The sequence below is a fragment of the Macrobrachium rosenbergii genome, chromosome 18, assembly GCF_040412425.1.
Source record: "Macrobrachium rosenbergii isolate ZJJX-2024 chromosome 18, ASM4041242v1, whole genome shotgun sequence".
Taxonomy (NCBI): Eukaryota; Metazoa; Arthropoda; class Malacostraca; order Decapoda; family Palaemonidae; genus Macrobrachium; species Macrobrachium rosenbergii.
The window spans coordinates 15,823,497-15,847,007 of NC_089758.1; the positions used below are offsets into that span (position 1 = coordinate 15,823,497).

Consider the following 23,511-nt stretch of genomic DNA (forward strand, 5'->3'; position numbering starts at 1 on the left):
AAAAACTACTGAGGCTAGAGGGCTGGAAATTGATATGTTGATCATCCACCCTCCAATCATCAAACATACCAAATTGCAATCCTCTAGCCTCAGATGTTTTTATTTTATTTAAGGTTAAAGTTAGCCATAATCGTGCATCTGGCAACGATATAGGACAGGCCACCACTGGGCCGTAGTTAAAGATTCATGGGCCGCGGCTCATACAGCATTATACCGTGACCACCGAAAGATAGATCTATTTTCGGTGGCCTTGTTTATACGCTGTACAGAAAACTCGATTTACTTGTTTAAATTACTTTTAATTTCAGTGAGCTAATACTTTATGTATATTCTTTTGAGTCATTGTTGTTTACTGATAGTCACTGGTTTTTTTATATAAAATTTTTGGTTAAGGCAAGGGCTTTATATATGGGATGATGAAGCGTTACTTCAGATATAAGGTTTTCCAAGACTCAGACGAAGCGATGTAGACGATTTTTGATCCTACTTTGAGTCTCTTAGCTGATAATCATCAAGAATGCACAAGTACCTAAGGCCTGGGAATTTTTATCATCAAAGGGTCTTCCAATACTTGATGAGGAACCAGAGGAAGGAACTAGTTAATCTTCCTTCCCAGTGCCATTTTTTTTTTAATCCCGCTAACGTAAAACGACTGAAGAGTAGACTTGAGTAGATATACGTTGGTGTGTTAGCTCTTAAAAAAGTAATTTTTTCGTTGATTTACAACACCATTTCAAACGTAATCAGTTGGTCATAGCGGGACTTCTAGCATAACATGTAGCACCTAAGAGCCATCATCATTCCTGAATTCCAATTACTAGGAGTTTCAAACTTGACAAATCTAAGGAAATATAGACGAATATGTGTTTTTTTTTTAAATGTATATGCAAACATTTACTAAGAGGCGTTTTTATATTCCAGCCTAAGCAAAGGCCAAACGTTTCGTTACCACGTTGATGACTCCCAAATTATATTTCAAGTGTGGCAAAGTTGCTGTTCTCAGGGGCCCATCTGTCTCGAGCGAGCCACTCGCGCATGCGCGGTGCTCCTTCAGCAACGTGCCTCATCTATCTACATAAAGAGTGACCAGAAGAGCACAGGCAGCATAAAGATTCCCTTTTCATGGTGTCGAGGTTTTATTATGCTTTGAAGGAGATATTTCAAGTCTCTCTCTCTCTCTCTCTCTCTCTCTCTCTCTCTCTCTCTCTCTCTCTCTCTCTCTCTCTCTCATTTAAAGACTTAAAATTTAGGTGCATGAAAAAACAAACATAATTATAGCTTCCTCGGGAACTGACAAAGCTTTAACCCAATTTTTTTTACACATGGAAAACCGTGCGTGATTAATCGGGGCGATAAAAGTCAGTAGCAACCTTGAATAAACTAAAACTCCCTTAGAAAAGAGGCATTAGGCATTATTTTGGCGTCGTAATGATGCATATAATTGTAGCAACGATGATTTCGAACAAAGGGAAAAAATACCTCAAATGCTTTAGAACACTTTAGTTACATTAGCTCAGAATTGTATTTTCATCTGTTATAATAACAGTTTTTGTTTCTAAAAAGTTTACACTTCAGCGTTGCAGGATATTCCGTATCACTGATGAGGATACGAGGAAGCCCAAAATTCAAACATTTTTAAATATGAATGCAGCTTGCTTAAATGGCATTAACATACACACACACATATAAAGGACATACATACATACATACATACATACATACATACATACATATATATACATATGTATGTATATATATATATATATATATATATATATATATATATATATATATATATATATATATATATATATATATATATATATATATATATATATATATATATCGAATTTACCCACTGGTGAATCAACTAATTTTACATGAACATCTTTTAATGATATGATAATGAATCTCATTGTTGTGTTCATTACGCTATTCACTAAGCGTGAGAGAACCCCACGTCGTTTTATTTTCAGCCCTGTTTGTTCGAAACTTAACATTCACGTCAAAACCTTTAGCAATATTCTCTGTATTTATACTCACACCAGTCAGGTGATAATTTGACTACAGGTACTTCTCATAACGAAAATTATAGATTTATAGATATCACTAAATTTTATCAGTCTAAAATTGCAGTTATTAACATTTACGTCAAAACCCCGAGCAATATTCTCCGTATTTATATCCATATTTATCGGGTATTAATTTAACTTCCCACTCCCAACAGATATTCCTCCAACGAAAATTGTAGATTTATAGAAATCCCTAAAATTAATCAGTCTAAAATTACAGGTATTTAATAGGATTTGTGTGGAAATCGAAGTTTTATGTTAAATATGTTAACACTAATTATTATTATTATTATTATTATTATTATTATTATTATTATTATTAACTCCTCTCTTTCTCCCCCTCGACAGAAACTGCCAGTTCTGACCAACAAGAGCAGCTCGTCCTCGCGAGTGAACCTCCCTCACGAGTCCTCTTCCAGAGCCGGTAACAACCTCTCCGACGGCGACGCCGGAGGCGGCAGGAGTCGCGACGGAGGCACGGGCAGCGGCGGCGGCCTCGGGGTCACCGGAGTCGCGGCAGGAGGCGTCGGCGTCGGCAACGGGGGCGGCGCGGGATCCCTGCCCGTCCTGAACAACAACAAGGGCGAGAACGCCAACGACTCCCCCCGGCTGAGTCGCCTCCACTCCAGCAATAACAAGACCTCGGGGTCGCACTCCACCGACGCCAACGGACACACGCTCCCGTTGTCCCCGCAAGGTGAGGGGCCTCTGGGTCTTTGTGGGGTTTCATGGTAGAGCCGCAAGGTGAAGTCTTTTGGTCTTTACGTCTTAAACAGTGCAGAAAGACTTAATTTGTAATGTGTTGTGGTTTTCTTGTTACTTTATTTGACTTTCATTATTATTATTATTATTATTATTATTATTATTATTATTATTATTAATGAACATACATACTTAATGGAACAAGCTTAAGGGCAGGCAATTTCTTATCAAATATTACTAAATACATAAATCCTTTATTAAAGTTAAAAGAAGGAAATAAAGAAGAAAATGTAAAGACAATAGTTGAAATAGTTAGATAAAATTAATAAGAAATATTGAATTTTCGGAATTAGAAATTAAAAAAGTCGAATATCCCCAGAAAAATCAACAACATAAAATGAGTTCAAAGTAGCGTCGATGACCACGGCAACGCCTTCATGTAATATTAAATTTAAATTCAATTAATACAAAGAAAATTGCATAAGTTATGAAAACATTAGTCATTTTTGTCTGTATTTTTTTGTCTTCGTTATCATGTAATTCTTTTACTGTTAGTCTATATAACCTTGGCCCCGCCTAGAATAATAATGTGTGTGTGTGTATGTGTGTGTGTCCTTTTTCCCTTTATTTGGGATGGCACATAAGGATCCCCTTCCTTCGGTTTTACAGTAATTTCTTAGGGATAAGGATGCTAGGCTCGTAACCTCAGTTGGAATTGGTGGGCAGTGAACCACAAATCTCGCAAACGTGAGCCAGGTGTTCTGTCATTCATCCAAGGATACACGTGAGTTGGGAAGGAGGGGAGCCAGGTGTTGTGGAAGATTTCTGCAAAGTTGGTATATTTCGGATTTTGCAGTTTAGAGACCATTATAATTATTATTGCGACTCCAGTACCCAAATTTTGGCCGGGCTATGAAGACACTAAACTTTATGAAGTTTGCATCGTCGTGTATATCAGAGAAAACTGGTCTTATCAACGTCCTCACTGAGAGAGAGAGAGAGAGAGAGAGAGAGAGAGAGAGAGAGTCATTGAAACATTGATCTTCATACACCGCAGAGGGATTGTGTTCGTATCTCTGGTCATCAGCTGTTCGTTAGGTTTCCTTGCCTTCGCATGTTCCATCAAACATTCTCTCTCTCTCTCTCTCTCTCTCTCTCTCTCTCTCTCTCTCTCTCTCTCTCTCTCTCTCTCTCTCTCTGTTAGTATGTAGTTGGTATCTTTGGTAATGAATGAATTATACATAAATAATGAATACTGTCATGCATGCAGTATACACACATTATATATGTGTATAGATATTTATTTATTTATTTATTTATTATAAGGTAAACAGCTAGACGAGAGAGAGAGAGAGAGAGAGAGAGAGAGAGAGAGAGAGAGAGAGAGAGAGAGAGAGAGAGAGATTATGCTTCTCCTCTTTCACGCAATGATATTCTATATCCCAGCTCTGAATGACCAAATAAAAAAGGCATGATAAGCCTTGCCATTGGATATTTCCTGGAGTGCGCAGAATAACAATGAATGTTCCGGTGTTGGAAAAATAATGAAAGCTGTGCAAGAAGCTGTACCAAAAAAAAAATATATGTAAATATTTTATGAAATTTGGACAGTTACAAATATGCGCGAAGGGGGAAATGGGGAGTGCGTTTTTCTTTGTGGTCTTTCATCCGAAATTCTTTGCTCCTTCATTATGACAAGAATTAAAAATTCAAGACTTCACTCTTTCGAATATATTTCGCTCCTTTGTAATAATTATTCTTTCGCTTCAGTTACTACGTTCTTTCACGTCTCACTTATATTCTTTGTTTTTAGTGAATATTTATCTGATTTATTTCCATATCCTTTGTGCAATGTTTAATTGTTGAAGCTCTTCTGTGTAATTTTTACGTACAAGCAAAATTACATGAAGCCTTTAACGTGAAGTCCTGCCATGATTAATATATTTTGAAAAATGACTGTTTTCCGTCAGTTAGAGTGCATGCAAACACATGCGTGTTTGTGCATACATGCATACATACAACATGCATACATATGCACATATATGTATATATATATATGTACATATATATATAATGTGTGTGTATCTGTATATACTGTATGTATGTGTGTACGCAAACACGGTCATGTTTGCATTTATATACGAAGAAAACATAAAACATCAGTACATGGTTAAAGGTCACAGCTAATGTCAAGCATTCGCATTATCCTCAGTTGCAATGTTCATGGACTGATTGTTGCATGTGGAAAGACTGTCTTCTCCGGCAACCAAATGTCATTATCGAGATGATGATTGTCTAGACAGGCAAGAGCGAGAAAGTAAAAAAGAAAGAAAGAAAGTTAATGAGTGAAAGATGATGGAAGCCAAGAGGACTTTCTGTCCGCATAAAAAGTGGTGTGACTCACTCTCGAAAGAGGTATTAATGATGGAAAACAGACTTTTGGATGGAATTCCGAAGTGTTGGCTAAAGATCAGAAAAAGTGATCATGGGAGATATATCCTAAAGTTACAAAACTGACATTGTGTTTCAAAAATCACTGGGATATTGACTTCGATTAGGAAATGCGTCAGCCCGGGAAAAGCTAACTTCCAAATTTGATTTATAAATGCGAGAATTCTTGACTCGTGAATTTTCGCTTATAAAGTCGAGAATTGCTGACTTCTGAATTGCATTTATAAAACCTGCAGTTCCTGACTTGGACAACGTGAATGTATCCCTCCTGGATTTGAGGACTTAGGTGCTAAATTGGTCAGTCCTGAAATTGGTGACACGGATAAAATAAATTTATCAGTTTTGGATTTTCGTAAATTGAACTTATCGTGATTCGAGATACGTTGAAAAGATCGACTGTTATGTATACGTATAAACACCTTTAGAATTATTAAAATAGGAGCTGTCGGACAATTTCCATCTTGTTTTAATCAATTCTGGAATTGACGGCCTAAGTGAAAGACTAGCCTAAGTCTATTAATCTCTGAAATGCAAACTTAAAACCCCTTAGCATAAACACAGTGCAACTCGAACTGTAAAGAGTTTAGGTAAACATATAAATAAATAGATAAAATAGAAAATTTAAAATGAATAATTCCACATAGTAGTTTCATCCTACAATGAACCTTTTCAGAGTCGATATTTTGTCAAAATAAGTCGCAAAAGAGCTTCGTAACTTCCTGTAACAAATAAGACACCTTTTGAGAGGTGCGTTAGAAGAAGATACTTGAGCAGATTTCATTATTTTTATCTTTTATCCGTGTTTTCGTTTTGCTTTTTTATATGACGAAGAGAACTAAATATTTTGATATCGGGCATCTTTATGCTCAAGAAGACGGATATTTATGCTTTCGGCACAGTAAATGTATGTTCAGAAAATGCTGCGTTCGGCACTAAAATTATCAGCCATGGGATCACTGTGTGAAACGCTGAAACTTATCAGTTGTGGTAATACTGATCTCGATTGTGGAAATTTATCTCGTAAATTTTACCTTTAAATCGGGGGCCTGCTGACCCTGACAGCTTAAAATTGCCAGTTATGGACATGATGATTTCAACATTGCGAATTTATCAGTTCTGAAATTTCCAATCGGACACCAGGGTATATTTGTACTTCATGGAAACACTGTCTGTGGAGTTTCATGTTTTATTAATTCTGGAGTTTTCCCTCTACGCTAACTTCATTTATCCATCATCGATTCATGACTTTGTAGATGTAAATTTATTGGTAAATTTATTTCTAACATTGAAAATGTAATTATAGGAGAAGGCTGATGTAAGGGAAATATCAAAGTATAAACGAGGAAACAGTAACAGAACAACCTAGCTTAGAGAGAGAGAGAGAGAGAGAGAGAGAGAGAGAGAGAGAGAGAGAGAGAGAGAGAGAGAGAGAGAGAGAGAGAGAGAGAGCGCTAGCAACACTCTAATCGAAAACAAATATGACCCATGTAAATCTGCAAAGAAACGGAATATCAATTTTTTAAAGCGGATTTAGGAACCAAAATTGTATTGATATCTCCCAGATAAATCCGATGCTATTAGAGAATCCAGAATGATGACAAATGAGATATCTTGAATTTCATCATCATGATCACAGGAAATTGAAGAGTTCGGCGGGAGAACGGAAAGAAGAGTGGGTAGTTTGTCTTGGAGGCTTTAGAAGTTGAGTGACATCCGCAAAGAGACGAACAGAAAATAATTGGAAAGTAAAATAAAGAAATATAGATGCAATCTTTTGCCTGCAGCTGTTGAGAGAGAGAGAGAGAGAGAGAGAAGAGATATAGAGATATATATATATATATATATATATATATATATATATATATATATATATATATATATATATATATATATATATATATTTATATATATATATATATGTATATGTGTGTGTGTGTGTGTGTGTGTGTGTGTGTGTGTGTGTGTATATACTTATTCGCAAAGAAGAATGATTTGAGTAAAATTAGAAACAGAGTTTCCTCGTTCACTTTGCCCTGTGAAACCATAACTGGTGATCGTTAAGTGTTATCAATTAGAGTTGTTTAAGAATATGACCGTATTATATAAGATTTGAAAATTTTAATGTCATTGGGACTCGGAAATATAATACAGACCTTTATAGGATTTTTTTTTTCTTCAGCTCGAAAGAAAAATGGACTAATTTTTTTTTCACTTCAAGGGCAGCCTAGACTAATTAACTCAGTAAGTATTGAATGTTTAAGGTTGAGCTTAGTCACAAGAAAGCTCAGCTTTGCATCTACCACCATAATAAAGTCAGGTAATCAATTGTCCACAATATCTAAGAGGGAGACCTACACCCATATTTGTTAAAATTCAAGATTACCGTGAGATTGTCGTATTTTTTTTTTTATTATTCAAATCCAAATATTCACTACTTACAATAGCTTTGGATATATCATTAGTTTGTTCATATAGGTGAAATAAAGAGAGCTATTAATTCCATTCATTCATATTTGAGTAAATATGCCCTTAACTATAAAATGAAGATTTCTTATAAAGCATTTAAGCCTGCAGAGAAGGTTTGGTTTTGATCGCCGGTCTCATTATCTGCCGCAAATGCTGTTGCATTCACATCTACTGCTCTGGCTAATAATGAGAATCGAGTGGGGTCTCATCAAGATCCCGGATGTTTGCACGCTCTTCAGTGAGTGTCAGGGATACTATTGAGGATTTTAATTAGCAATTTGCTTGTAATGTTGCAGTGAATGTACTTGTACTACGTATTGAGTTTTACGCATACAGATACACACACATATACAATATATATATATATATATATATATATATATATATATATATATATATATATATATATATATATATATATATATATATATATATAATTTACAGTATATAAAATTTACAGGACGAAGATGAAATTGTCTTATATACGTTTTTAGGGAATTTATGTTTGGTTACTGATTTGTATATGTCCAGCTAATTTACAAATATGTGAGCTCGTGCGCGCGCATATAGATTTACACATACAGATTATAATATATATATATATATATATATATATATATATATATATATATATATATATATATATATATGTATATATATGCATGTATAGATGTTATCTGTATGTGTATGTAAGTCTATATGCTTGCGCACGAGCTTACATCTTTATAAATGTGTTAGACACAAACATATCAATAACTATACATAAATTGCCTAAAAACATATATAAGACAATTTAATCTTAACCCCGTAAATTAAGAATCGTTACGCGTACACTACCTGGAATGGATCATAGATGAAAACCGACATGAACAATAAATAGAGAGGGTATTCTTAGGTAAACAAGTGTGGTCAAAGAAAAGTCATGAGGCCTAACTTTTAACCCAGAATAGCTTGAGCCGTCTTATAACAACATCGGTATACCTACTGAAACCTGCCAGTTAGAACTTAGAATTAGGTCTTCGATTAGTTTAAGACGTGAGCCCAACTTCAAACGTTTTATTGACCTCAAGCCTCTTTCAGGGTTTATACTGGAAGGTGGCCTGTCAATCAGGGCTCCGTCGGCAATCTGGCTATTTACATGCTGGTGGCGTAACCACGATTATTGCATCATTTATGGTGTTAAAGAGGAAGTGACGTCGACCAGGTCTCGCTGGCGAGTAAATCGATTACGGGTGAAAGTGCTTAATTTCTGTCCCCTTTTCTGACCTTAGATATGAGATTGAGTTTAAGGCTCACATTCAGTAGGGGAAAGGAAACGTTGGAAGAGAAGGAAGAGAACACACGGACACATATACATATACACGCGCGCGCGCGAGCACGCACACAAAACACACACACACATATATACAGTATATATATATACACACACACACACACATATATATATATATATATATATATAGAGAGAGAGAGAGAGAGAGAGAGAGAGAGAGAGAGAGAGAGAGTGTTAGGTACACACACACATATATATAATGTATATATATATATATATATATATATATATATATATATATATATATATATATATATATATATATATATATATATATATATTATATATGAATATAAATATATATGTATATACTGTATATATATATGTATGTATGTATATGTATGTATGTATAGTGTGCGCATGTGTTTGTTCGTAACTAAAATATAAAAGCAAACCTGTCCCTCCGTTGGGCCACACATAAGTTCCCTGTTTACACAGTCGGCGAGAAAGCGCCAGTTGTCCCCCAGTCAAGAAGAGGTAGTACCCATCCATAGAGAGAGAGAGAGAGAGAGAGAGAGAGAGAGAGAGAGAGAGAGAGAGAGAAATCGGTGGCTGTATGCATCCATACAGCTGCAGCATCCATTAGAGCTTTTCTTAGCCTCGGCCTTTAAAACTTTCGCCAGACGATTGTGTACAAAAGAGGAGCTACCTGACGGCGGTGGCCGCTCGTTCCCCTTTACTCCGACACTGAATGTTTGATGGACGTCTTTAGTTACCATCTCTCTCTCTCTCTCTCTCTCTTACACACATGCACACAAACATAGTTCTTCTTTCTCTTTCGAGCTTTTCTACATTAGATAGACCACCTTTACTACATCAGTAAACTCTCTCTCTCTCTCTCTCTCTCTCTCTCTCTCTCTCTCTCTCTCTCTCTCTTACACACATACACACTGACACGTCAGTAGGCCAGGTTTCTCTCTCTCTCTCTCTCTCTCTCTCTCTCTCTCTCTCTCTTTTTCTACCTATGCACACTAACACAGTTCTTCTATCACTTGCAAGCTTTTCTCCAACCCGTGAACCACTTTTATCACGTCAGTAGGCCATGGTTTTTTCTTATCTCTCTCTCTCTCTCTCTCTCTCTCTCTTTCGCTCTTTTCTACCTCCACAACCCACTATTGTACGTTTCTGTCTGTCTGTCTGTTGGACACATCGGCCTAGCCCCTTTACCGCCAGCAATCTCTCTTAACAAAATCCTCTCCTGAAACACTAATTCTTTTTCGCCCCTTACATTCAAACCAGCGTCAACTCCCACGCCTGTTCTCTTACGGTTCTCTCACTGACATTTTTCTCTTCTCACCTTCCAAATGTAAATGCTCCGCTGACACTTTTCTCCGCTTTCATTCAGCCCCCTCCTCCTCCTCCTCCTCCTCCTCCTCCTCCTCCTCCTCCTCCTCCTCCTCCTCCTCCTCCTCCAAATCAGGAGGGGTCGTATCCTTTCCATCCCGTTTCTTTGGGCTGCATCCTTTATTGAAATCACTCGTCTCGCCCTATCCTCTTCAAGTTTGATCCTCGGACGAACCTACTCTCTACCTATAGCCATTCTTCTTCTTCTTCTTCTTCTTCTTCTTCTTCTTCTTCTTCTTCTTCACCGACGTGATTTTTAGCCGCCATATTCCTTGACTTTTACCGCTTTTTCTTTTCGCCGTTCACAGCCGTCGTTTTTTCGATGGGTCTCGTGTCGCTAATTCCAGCGTCATGATTTTTTTTCCTCATTAGGGGCATCGCTATCTCTTGAATAGCCATGAAAATGTGGTGCGGTTTTTTTGTTCTTCTTGTACGTCGTAATTATCATTATTTATGCAGTCTCATTATTCTTCATTAACCCTCTTCAGCATTGTCTACTTCTCCTTCTGCATCCATTTGCCATGTTCCGTCATCCTTACTAACAAGTAGTGCCTTCTCTCTCTCTCTCTCTCTCTCTCTCTCTCTCTCTCTCTCATCCTCAGTTGTCCTAATTCCTTCTAGCCTTTCTTCCTTCCCAACGCCACCCATTGTGCCTTCTTAAAGACCGACCTTCTCTCTCTCTCTCTCTCTCTCTCTCTCTCTCTCTCTCTCTCTCTCTCTCTCTCTCCCCCCCTTCAAACACGTCTCCCTCCATCAAAACCCTCGTATCTCTAAATAACTTATTCTTCTCTTCTCATCTCTCTCCCTCAGTTCTCCTCCCTCCTCCAAACATTTCTCCCTCCCTCAAAACCTCTTGTAGCAAGTTCCTTTCTTTCAAGTTAAAAAAAAAAACTTCTTTTCATCCAGAGGAGATTTTTTTTTTTTTTTACCGCTTCTTGAAAGCGAAAGTCGCCTGCTTACTGAGATTCGCTTCTGCTGGAAGTAATGGGATTCTGGGAGGTTCGTTGGTGCATGCGATACGTTTGTTTTATCGTTTGTTATTTGTTTAATTACACACACACATATATACATGTATGTATGTATGTATGTATATGTATACAGGTTTCCTTTATGTATTTATTCACGGTAAACTACTGCACAGAACAACAACAATTAATTTTCATGTTCAGTAAGGAGAAGGAAATTTTTGAAAATTTTAAAATGTTCGAAATGACAATTTACATGTTTATACACTTCATTAAGTATGTAACTGAATTGCTTATTCGTTAGAATGAATCATGACTTATTATCGAATTTGAATTCTTTTTTTGCCATACCCACGTCTTTACGAGAATTAATATAATGATGATGACTCTTCATAAACGGTTGTGCGCATCTGACACTGACCTTCCAGAGTTAAAAATTTAGTTTGGTCATATTAATATGAGTATAATAACAACATATTTTCTGAAAGTGCAAAATTTTTCTTTTTCTTTTTTTCTCATACATACTTGAATATATATATATATATATATATATATATATATATATATATATATATATATATATATATATATATATATATATATATATATATATATTTATATATAATATATATATATTTATATTTATATATATATATATATATATATAGTATATATATATATATATATATATATATATATATATATATATATATATATATATATATATATATATGTTTATATATAACATATATATATATATATATATATTATATATAACATATGTATATTTATATTTATATATATATATATATATACAGTATATATATATATATATATATATATATATATATATATAATTTTCGATGAAAGTAATTGCCTTTAGAGGCATAAATGAGTTTCTTGCAGGAATCTTCACAACGTCGGAGTTTTGAACGATTCTCATGCTAACTGACGCATGAGAATCGGAAAAAAAACTCTGACGTTCTGAAGAAACTCACTGATGACACTTAAATCAATTGCTTTTAACGAAAATTGTAAAACAGAAAAACTTCACCTAAAAGTATGTATATATATATATATATATATATATATATATATATATATATATATATATATATATATATATATATATATATATATATATGTATATAATATATATATAAATATACATAATACATACATACATACACAAGTGTTTGTACCTATCTAGCAAGCAGATAACAATATACACCTACATGCATATGTCTGCCTCTAGAAATGTTCGCAAGGACAATTGCAAGACAAAAATGCTCATGGCTATGTGCAATTGCGAATAGTGAGAGAGTTTGTCTTCCCCATTATTACGTCTCCATTCAAGGCCATTAATCAGAAATGCTTGCCTATTAAGTGCCTCTAATTAGGGACACTTGGAGAGAAAGATTAAATCGGGTCACTGCTCATCTTGCAAGAACTTCGTTAATGGAAAGAGCATAGAGAAAAGAGATGAGAAGAGAGAGAGAGAGAGAGAGAGAGAGAGAGAGAGAGAGAGAGAGAGAGAGAGAGAGAGAGAACACAAGCTTCCTTGAAGGATGTCTTCTTTAGTGTTGCCTCCTTGTCTCTCTCGCCTCAGAAATATTGTATAAAACGAAATTTATTGCAGAGTTTTTTTATAGTATTCAGTATGGTGTAATTGCATTTCATGGGAACGCTGCTTTATAAGTGGTATTGTAATAACATATTAATGCCTAAAATCTACCCAAATAGGAATTTCGAAGTTGGTTGGGTAAAATCAGAGGTTAACCAATTTTACCTAATCTTGCCAATTTTATACACACATTTATATATATATATATATATATATATATATATATATATATATATATATATATATATATATGTATATATATATATATATATATATATATAATATATATATATATATACACATAATATAAATATATATTTATATATATAAACATATATATATATATATATATATATATATATATATATATTTATATACATAAACATATAAATATATATATATATATATATATATATATATATATATATTTTATGTGTATAAATATATATTTATATTATTTGCATATGTGTGTGTGTTTGTATGTGTTTGTGTGTTCGTATGTTTCACTGAATCAAGGATACTTTCAAATAATCTTTTGTCCAGGATTTGGATATGAGTAGAATTGTTCATAATATATTCTACTGTTCCAGAACACTGTTTTGATATTCTACGCCATCTTGTCAGTCTGACATTTACGTTTAACCCTGAATGAAGTTAAATCAAAACGCGAAGCAAAGCGGCTGTAGATTTCACCCTAAGTTTAGAAACTGCAATTAGTCCGCCTGGCGAAAGAGGCAAATTGTATAAAGAAATAAGTTAAGCATATTTGTCTCCTCAGTCACCTTTCCAAAGTATCCTACTTTTCCTGTAGATTATATATACATACACTCACACATATACATACATATATATATATATATATATATATATATATATATATATATATATATATATATATATATATATATATATATATATATATATATATATATATATATATATATATATATATATATATATATATATATATATATATATATATATATATATATATATATATATATATATATATATATATATATATATATATATGCACATTCATACATGTATGCATATATATGTATATAAAATTTTTAGTTTTCGATCAAATAAGGAAGATGAGCATTCTTTTCTCGCCCCGCTCATCTAAAACAATTTCTGATATGTTTTTACGACGGTTCTTTTATTTTTATTCTTTTTATCAGAAAACGTTGGTTTAAAATATTGTCATAGGAATCACCGTTAAAGTGATAGCGATCGTTTCATTCACGTCTAATTTAAAAAGTTCTGATGAAAACATTTGGATTAGGTAGTCCTTAGTTGAAAATTTCTCAGTAGATTTATTTTATTTTCTTTATTGTATTTTATTTTTTTATTTTACTTTAGTTTATTTGATATTTCGATAGACATTTTCAGACCCAGTGATCGCCTTCGGGATTTCATTTTATAATTTTAATTATCTATTATGTAATCTCATCATATGTGAAATTATCTAAGCAGTTTTCTATTTGTTACATATGTTTATTCCTATCGTTGCTCTCGTGTACAGCTTTTTATGTATTTTTATTTATTGTCTTTTTTCGTTCAGTGACTTTTCACTTTAGATGTTTATTTTTTGTTTATATAGATATACTTTTTTCCATTCTTTTGTACGCATATTTCCCTTTTTTAAATATTTATTCATTGATTGATATATTTTTAATTTTTTTATTTTTCCTCCGTGCCCATGACCTTTGATATTTGGATGACAGTCGGACATCTGATGAAAAGATAAGCCTGACTTTTCCATCTATTTTAGAATGAGAAGAATAACCTCCTGATTTTTTTTTTCAGTTTATTTCAGAAGAAAAAGGTTGGCTCTGAACACCCAGTTTATTTCCAGACTGAGAAAGAATAACTGATTTTTCAGTCTATTTCAGAAGAAAAGGTCAGCTGCTCGCTCCATTTATTTCAGAATGAAAAGGATAGCGCTGATTTTTCACTTTGTTTCAGAAGAATAAAAAAGGGTAAAAACTGGTTTTTCATCCCATTTCAGAAGAAAAAAAGGGAAAATGAATGACCCTGATTTCAAGAGCGAAAAAAATTAATCTGATTTTTCCTCGTCTATTTCAGAACTTCATATTTTTTGTTTGTTTCAAAAGATAAATGATTACACAGACTGTTCTGTCTACTTTAAATAAAAAAAAATAACACCGATTTTTGTAGTTTGCTTTTAAATGAAAATGGTAGGTCTGATTGCCCAGTCTAATTCAGCGCGGGGGAAAAAAATAACCCTGATTTTTTTCTTTAGAATGAAAAAGCTAACACTGAATCCCCAGTCTCTTTCAGAGTTGGAAAGAATAACCTGATTTTTTGTAGTTTATATTCGAATCCAAATAGTAACACTGTTTGCCCAGTCTATCAAAGTGGCAACACTGCTTGCCCAGTCTGTTTCAGAGTGAAAATTAATAACCTGATTTTTTTGTAGTTTATATTTGAGTAAAAATGGTTCAGCTGACTGCCCAGTCTGTTTCAGAGTGGTAAAAGAATAATCTTCATTTTTTTTATTTTAGAAATAAAATTGTAACGTATTTTGCTCTATCAGAGTGGCAACACTGATTACCCAGTCTGTTTCAGATTGAAAATGAATAACTTGATTTTTGTAGTTTTACTTTAGAAACAAAATGGTAAAACTGACTGCTCGCTCTGTTTCAGAGTAAAACAACAATCTCGCTTTATTTTTGTTTAGGTTACTTTATAATTAAAATGGAAACCCCGATTGCCCAGTCTATTTCAGAGTAAAAATAAATAACCTTTTTTTTTTTTGTAGCTTTACTTTGGAACCAAAATGGTAAAACTGACTGCCCATTCTGTTGCAGAGTAGTAAAAGAATAATCTTTCTTAGTTTATTATTATTATTATTATTATTATTATTATTATTATTATTATTATTATTATTATTATTATTATTATTGAGAAGATGAACCCTATTCTTATGGAACAACCCCACTACAGGGGCCATCAGCATGAAATTCAAGCTTCCGAAGAATATGGTGTTCATTTTTGGGGAAAACCTGATTGCCCAGTCTATTTCAGAGTATAAATAAAAAAACAGAATTTTCGTTCTGTCTCAGAAGGAAAAAAAAATTCAAACACTGACTGCCCCGTCTACGTTAGAGTAAAAAAGTTAAACAGTCCTAATTTCCTCCCGTCCATTTACAGAAGCGCTGAAACTGTACAGCGACCAGTTGACGGAATACGAGAGACGGGAGATCGAGGCCTACCCGGAGATCTACTACCTGGGGCTAGATGCCAGGAAGATCCACGGCGAGGAGGGCGCTCAGCTCAACGGCGGTTACGACGATGAGAACGGAAGCTACAATAAGGTATAAGTTTCTTCTTTCTGTCCTTTTTTTTTATCCCTTTTTTATTATTTTTCTTAATCTTTCCATTCTTTGATTGTTCTCTCCCATTCTTTTTCCTTATTACTATTTTTCTTATTCTTTCTATTCTTTGCTTGTTCTCTCCCATTTTTTTATGTATACTACTTGTCTGGGTTTTCTCTCTTTATTTTCCTTTTGCTTTTAATTTCGTTTTTCATTGATTACTGATTATTGATTATTTTTTTATTATTACTCTCTCTCCATTTCGTTTTTTACTCTGTTACACTTTAATTTCATTTATCACTTTTATCCTTTTTTGTTGCTATTTTTTATTTTTATTTTTATCATATTAAACATTCAGTTTTTTGTCTGTATCATGTTAATATTTGTTTCCCTTTCTGGGAGTTGTTATAATCGTACTATTTAGGATTTCAATCTCTGGTTGTTGTACTTTTCTTTTGACATTCTTTTCATATTTTACAAAAATCTTACAGATATGATATTCTTATTTCCGTTTCTCGATTATTATTATTTTCCCCCTTTTAATTTTTTATCATCTTTCTTTATTTTTCAATTTTTTTCAACCATTTTATTCTTTAATAAAATCTTATTGCTATTCTTTTCATTATCATCATTAAAAGTAATTGGACTGATTTTTACTCTTATAGATCAAATACAGCTGAATAGTAAGTAAGGTCATATCTTAGAGGAAAATTTTTTTATTAAAATTATAAATAAGTGGATTTTACTGTCGTAGAAAAATAAGAGAAAAATTTTCATTCGTCAAAATTATAAGCGAATCCTCTCTACAAAGGAAATGATCCTCATCTTTGAAGAACAAAACGATATCGAAATAACCTCTTGAGAAGATTTTCCCTCAGACAGGAAATGATTTTTCACCTTTCTACTTTATGGCCCCGAGATCAATGTTAATTAGGCGGCGATGGACGACCTCTAGAATCTGACTACCTCCTCGAGGCATAAAATGCAATTAACGATCAAATAACCTGAACGTAGAGTTTTATTTTTTTTTTTTTTGCCATGGCTAGGAATGTTGATAAAGGATTTCTTCTTCTAATAGCAACTTTGAAAATCAGTCGTCAAGATTTTCTGATAGATATTTTAACTGTCCGTTTTCATTTATGAATTCGGTTGCCGCGCCTCTGACTGACTGTCATTTGGGCGTTATTTACCGCATGACGTCTGTATCAAGTTACCTGTTTCTTTTCTTGATGACCTTGATCTGGTTGTCTTTCTGTGTCTCGAAACTCCTCGGAGCTTTGTCCTATTTAAGATTTCGTTGTGACCTTTTGACCTACACTGAAGTCAAGCTAAGCTTGATCTAACGGTGTTTATGTATTTAATAACTTGCGAAATGAATAAATGTAAATAGGAAAATAAAATACTTGGTGGCGATTCTTCAGTGTTTCTAAACACACACACACACACACACATATATACATATGTTTGTGCGTTTGTTATATTTGACTTATGTATGTATAAATGTATGTATTTTCATGCACATTTCCATATGCATATGCTTTGACTATATACTGTATATATATATATATATATATATATATATTTGATATATATATATATATATATATATATATATATATATATATATATATATATATATATATATATATATATATATATATATATATATATATATATATATATATATATATATATATATATATATTTGAGAGCATGTATGGTATGCCTGTGTGTTTCATATTCACATATTTGTAAATGTGTATACATATGCGTATTCATCACTGTCCGTCTATGTACGCACGCAAGTCTATTCCGCCAATCTTAATTACCAACACGAGCCTCGTAGCGAAGACAATCTTCCCTCCCTAATATTTCAAAAGGGAAACCCGAGGAGTACCCACTCCTTTTGAAGTTAATGAAGGGGACGACCTTGTTTTGCGAGAAGATTGGATTTGGGAGGGTATCGAGCGATTTGGAGGGTGGGCGGGATGGGTGGTGGGTGGAGTTGGGTGGTTCACGGATGGCTGAGTGGATAGGTGAATGGGTTGCTAGCTGGTTTGTGCGAGAGACCTCTTAGAGGTAGATGTATGGGTGAGTGTACTGTACTCTGTAACCCTGGGCTCTGTATTTGAATAATGGAAGGCGAAATTATGGTTTTGTATTAACTGATTGTGTAGATAGATGAGAGGAGGGGTAAGTGGATGGTGAAAAAGATGTTATGGTTGTAATTTATATAACTGGTTGTGTGGATTGATGAAAGAGGTGGTTGGTGGATGATGAAAAAGGTTTTATGAATGTAGTTTAGATTAACTGATTATGTTGATGGATAACAGAGGTGGTTGGTGGATGGTTCTGCGAGAGGCCGTTTTGGATGCATGGATGATTTTATCCTTTAGCACTGGGCTCTCCATGAAATTAGTGTTAAGAAAATGATTTTTCAGTGGATGGGGTTCAACTTGATTGATGTTATATGATGAATGAATATAAGACGAAAGTTTTAAATCAACTGGTTGGATGAATTTCACCATTAATATCAGATTACTGGATGGAATAAATAGAAACAAGTAAAAAATACGCCGAAGTTTCTTCGGCACAATCAAGTTTTCTGTACGGCTTACAGTCAAGGCCACCAAAGCACGGCCCGGTGGTGGCCTGTCCTATATCGTTGCCAGACGCACGATTATGGCTAACTTTAACCGTAAATAAAATAAGAATTACTGAGAATAGAGGGTCGAAATTTGGTATGTTTGATAATTGGAGGATGGATGACCAGCATACCAATTTGCAGCCCTCTAGCCTCAGTAATTTTTAAGATCTGAGGGCGGACAGAAAAAGTGCGGACGGACAGACAAAGCGAGCACAATAGTTTTCTTTTACAGGAAACTAAAAACTATTTTCAATTGAGAGTAAAATGGATATTTGTGAAAAGAGCAGAGAACTCCAGCTCTGGTTACACTTAGGTTGATGCCAATCCAGATCGCTTATGAACGCAAGATTACGTCATCTTTGTTGGCTATGCAAATGGAATGCAACTCGTGATTGAATCCGTAGTTATGACTGAACTGAGCTCTTGTGTACAGGCGAAGGATAATTGTTAGCTTATGTCATGATGGTTTTGATGATAGATGTGATCTTGTTGATATTTAATCGTAGGATGAGTAAAGTGAGCAAAGGCGAATTCTTAGAATGGTTTTAGCTTAATATTATCTGAGTATAACTGATAAGTCAGGACAACAAGTTATTCTGGATTCATGGTCTGCGTATAGTTTCATTTTTCATTATGGAGTTTTAGAAGGCTTTTAGAGGATTATGGTAAAAGAATCAATTTTGAGAGGTGCAGTACTGGTTATGATAAATGAACTAATCAAGGAAGTTCAAGTTAGAATATACGTTGTTCTTCTATGATCGCACAGATGCCAAAGAACTCCTTACCGCTATAAGATTATTTATTTATTTATTTTATTTTGGGGAGTGGCTGTTATATGGAAGCCTCTCTAAAAATATTATAGGTCCCTTCATAAAGATATGTCCTATTTATGTTATCTATAATCATTTAACCTTCTTCTATAAATTTAAAAAAACTATTCTTGTCTTGCACCGATACTAGCATCAGCAAAGTGGCCGAAATATTTATTTTCGCAAAACTACAAATAACAGCTCTTAATATCTCATGCAATTAAACTTACCTGTCAACCCCTTTTTCCAGGTGATGCATGACCACATCAGCTACCGGTATGAAATCCTTGAGGTCATCGGTAAAGGATCCTTCGGTCAGGTCATCAGAGCCATTGATCATAAATCTGGAGATCACGTTGCCATCAAGATAATCAGGTCAGTAATTATGGTAAATTTAAATTGCCAAATAAGGTTAGTAAGGAGAAAATAATTGTCTCATTTGTGAATTTCTTGTTAAGGAATATTTTTTGGGCTGAATCTATCTGTCTGTCTCTCTCTCTCTCTCTCTCTCTCTCTCTCTCTCTCTCTCTCTCTCTCTCTCTCTCTCTCTCTCTCTCTACACGTAATAAATGTGTTGAGCTTAAATTTTGCACAGGTATGAATCTAAGAACACAATGCCTACTTAGTGTAGCCAAAGGCATCTGTAAAACAGCAGATAATGGGCTAGTGCAAAATCTCCTGAACTATCCCAATAAGGGACACTCTTAATCTCTTGACAATACAACAATCCAAACAGTGCTAAGAAATTCACAATGTCGTGATAAACTGTTATGTAATAAAAATCCAAAATTATATAAATGAATATTAATACGCAAAAGATAAACAGAAAGACTTTCGAACGCCTGAACGGTGTTTAAAGTAATCACTGAGGAAGAACACCTGAAAGTCTTTCTTGTTATCTTTTGGGTATTAATACAGTTTATTAAACAGTTTTATTTATATAATTGTGGAATTTCATTACATTGCAATTTATCAGGATATTGTGAATTTCTTAGCATTGCTTGGATTGTTGTTTTATCAGTAGATTGAGAGTTCCTTTTAGAATGTTTAAGGAGAATTTGCTATCCTACGGAAGCCTTTGGTTGCACTAAGCAGGCATTGTTTTCTTATGTTCATACTGGCGGAAAATTTAAGCTCCACAGGATTTATTACGGGGATTTCACACGAGCACCAGCATGCGAGACTTATCTCTTGCCAGTAACAAAGACTTCTTAGTGTAAATATCAGTAGCACAAAGTTGAATGGTGTTACATAATGTACTCGTGTAATCCCCCCCATAAAAGCATTTAATAGCCATTGACATGAGGAAAATAAATGTTAAATAAATATACTAGCTCGAAAGATGTCGGGTAACTATGAGGTATCTAATTTCAGGTACTTTACTCGCATACACATACGCACATTCATTAGGGAATATCACAGGATATCCAACACACATTTATTACATAAATCTTACATGCAAAGGCCGCAATTGCCAATTGCTAACAGTTAAATGGTAATTTACTGAGCTGGAAACCATCATTGCGACCTATTCCTCTTTTTTCTTCTTTTTATGCAATCTTGCAATTTGCACTTTAACGAGCAGTTATATTAAAGGCAATTGGCTACAGTATGAGATGTTTCAGAGAGAGAGAGAGAGAGAGAGAGAGAGAGAGAGAGAGAGAGAGAGAGAGAGAGAGAGAGAGAGAAGTAACAGATTTCATGAAAAGGAATAGATTTCGAGAGAGAGAGAGAGAGAGAGAGAGAGAGAGAGAGAGAGAGAGAGAGAGAGAGAGAGAGAGAGTAACAGATTTCATGAAAAGGAATAGATTTCTGCAGAGAGAGAGAGAGAGAGAGAGAGAGAGAGGGAGAGATCATCAAAAGGAAATGATTTCCTGTAGAACAAGAAGGGGTTTCGAAGGAAGATAGATAGACAGTTAGGTAGATAAAGAGTTCACGCAAAAAAAAAAAAAAAGATCCTTTCAGGACACCAGGTTCTGCTTCCTTTGAAAGCGACTGAAAAGCGAATCAGATGGAGTGAGGTGATAGAATGGCCTTTGTCTACGAGGCAACCTGCTTGCCGCAATAAGACAGGGTGTCATAACCTGTTAAGAAAGACGACAGTTCCATGCATTTCCAAAGCAGAAACCACCCTTGTATGCCATTAGAGTAGGGGGAGCCCGTGTCGTGTGTTGCTTCCAGGGAAAGGAGCTGCTCTCTCTCTCTCTCTCTCTCTCTCTCTCTCTCTCTACCTTTATTTTTCAGTTGATACTTCTGTGTTTCTTCACCCACCTATATTTTATTTTCAACTAAATCTCTCTCTCTCTCTCTCTCTCTCTCTCTCTCTCTCTATATATATATATATATATATATATATATATATATATATATATATATATATATATATATATATATATATATATATATATATATATATATATATATATATATATATATATATATATATATATATATATATATATATATATATATATATATATATATATATATATTTCAGTCGTTACTTCTCTTTATTTCCTCCCATTTATATTTTATTTTCCGCTCATTAAATCTCTCTCTCTCTCTCTCTCTCTCTCTCTCTCTCTCTCTCTCTCTCTCTCTCTCTCTCCATTTCCGGGCTCCTTCGGTCCTCTTCCTATGAGGTAGCTATTATTGGGAAGACGCCAGTTGAGAATGATAATAAAAAAAAAAGGCTTGAAACTCCGCGTAGAATTTCTTCCCTCTAATATTAACAGTATTCCAGGCATTATTATTACTCATTCCCTTTAGTATATGTTCATTTCCTCCTTGGAGATTGCGTCGAAAATCATATTTGAACTATTCGCATTGTAATACCAAATCAGTCAATCATTTGAAGCTTTCTTAATGTGTGGCTAAGATATGGAAATATAAGGAATGAGGAAGTAGGTTAATTTGGCTGAAATTTGCATTGAGGTAGTAATAACTATGTTTAACTTCGGGCAAATAGTCACTGATTAATTATGTAATGTATTAATAACGTTATGTAATATGGGAATTTTTTTGTGAACTTCAGTCAGTGCTCATCAGATACCTCAGGTAAGAAGCGAAGGAAATGAAAGTATAAAATAATATTAAAACTGAATAAAAGTATAAAGTGACATAAAAACACAATCATAGGAGCTTCAGGAGAGCAAATTAAGAAAATAGAGAGAAGAAACTTATAAGATAAAAGTATAAAAACCCCCGTAACAGGAAAATATTGATTAAAAGAAAAGAAAAAAAAAAAAAAAATATATATATATATATATATATATATATATATATATATATATATATATATATATATATATATATATATATATATGAGTCTGCTGAGTAAAGGACGACAGTCGAAAGGCCTCGCAGCAGTCCATTGTTTCTCTTTTTTTTCGTGATTCAGTTATACACACACACAGTTACATATACTACATACATACATATATATATATATATATATATATATATATATATATATATATATATATATATATATATATATATATATATATTAAGGAGAAAATAATAAAGAAGCGCAGAGTGAAATTAATGGAATGGGACAAGTTAAAACCTCTAAAGTGCAGCCGATCGTTACATAAGCAGAGAAAAAAGTATCGTGTAGCAAAATGAATGGACTTCACTCAGAAACCTGGGAAATGTTGGGTGGCAAACATAAATACATTAAATGCGATACATTTCAGTGAAAATTGTGCCCAATACTTGAATACATTGTAATAAAAATAAAGTGGTTTTAATA

General features: G+C 33.9%; 1 protein-coding gene across 1 annotated transcript in view; it reads left to right on the plus strand.

Moving 5' to 3' along the window:
* Positions 1–23,511, plus strand: part of LOC136848145 (uncharacterized) — a 307,270-nt gene that overhangs the window by 228,992 nt on the left and 54,767 nt on the right. The window contains exons 4-6 of the mRNA XM_067120423.1: positions 2,421–2,769; positions 16,138–16,301; positions 20,008–20,132. Coding sequence (XP_066976524.1) covers positions 2,421–2,769; positions 16,138–16,301; positions 20,008–20,132 — 638 coding nt within the window. The remainder of the gene's footprint in view (positions 1–2,420; positions 2,770–16,137; positions 16,302–20,007; positions 20,133–23,511) is intronic.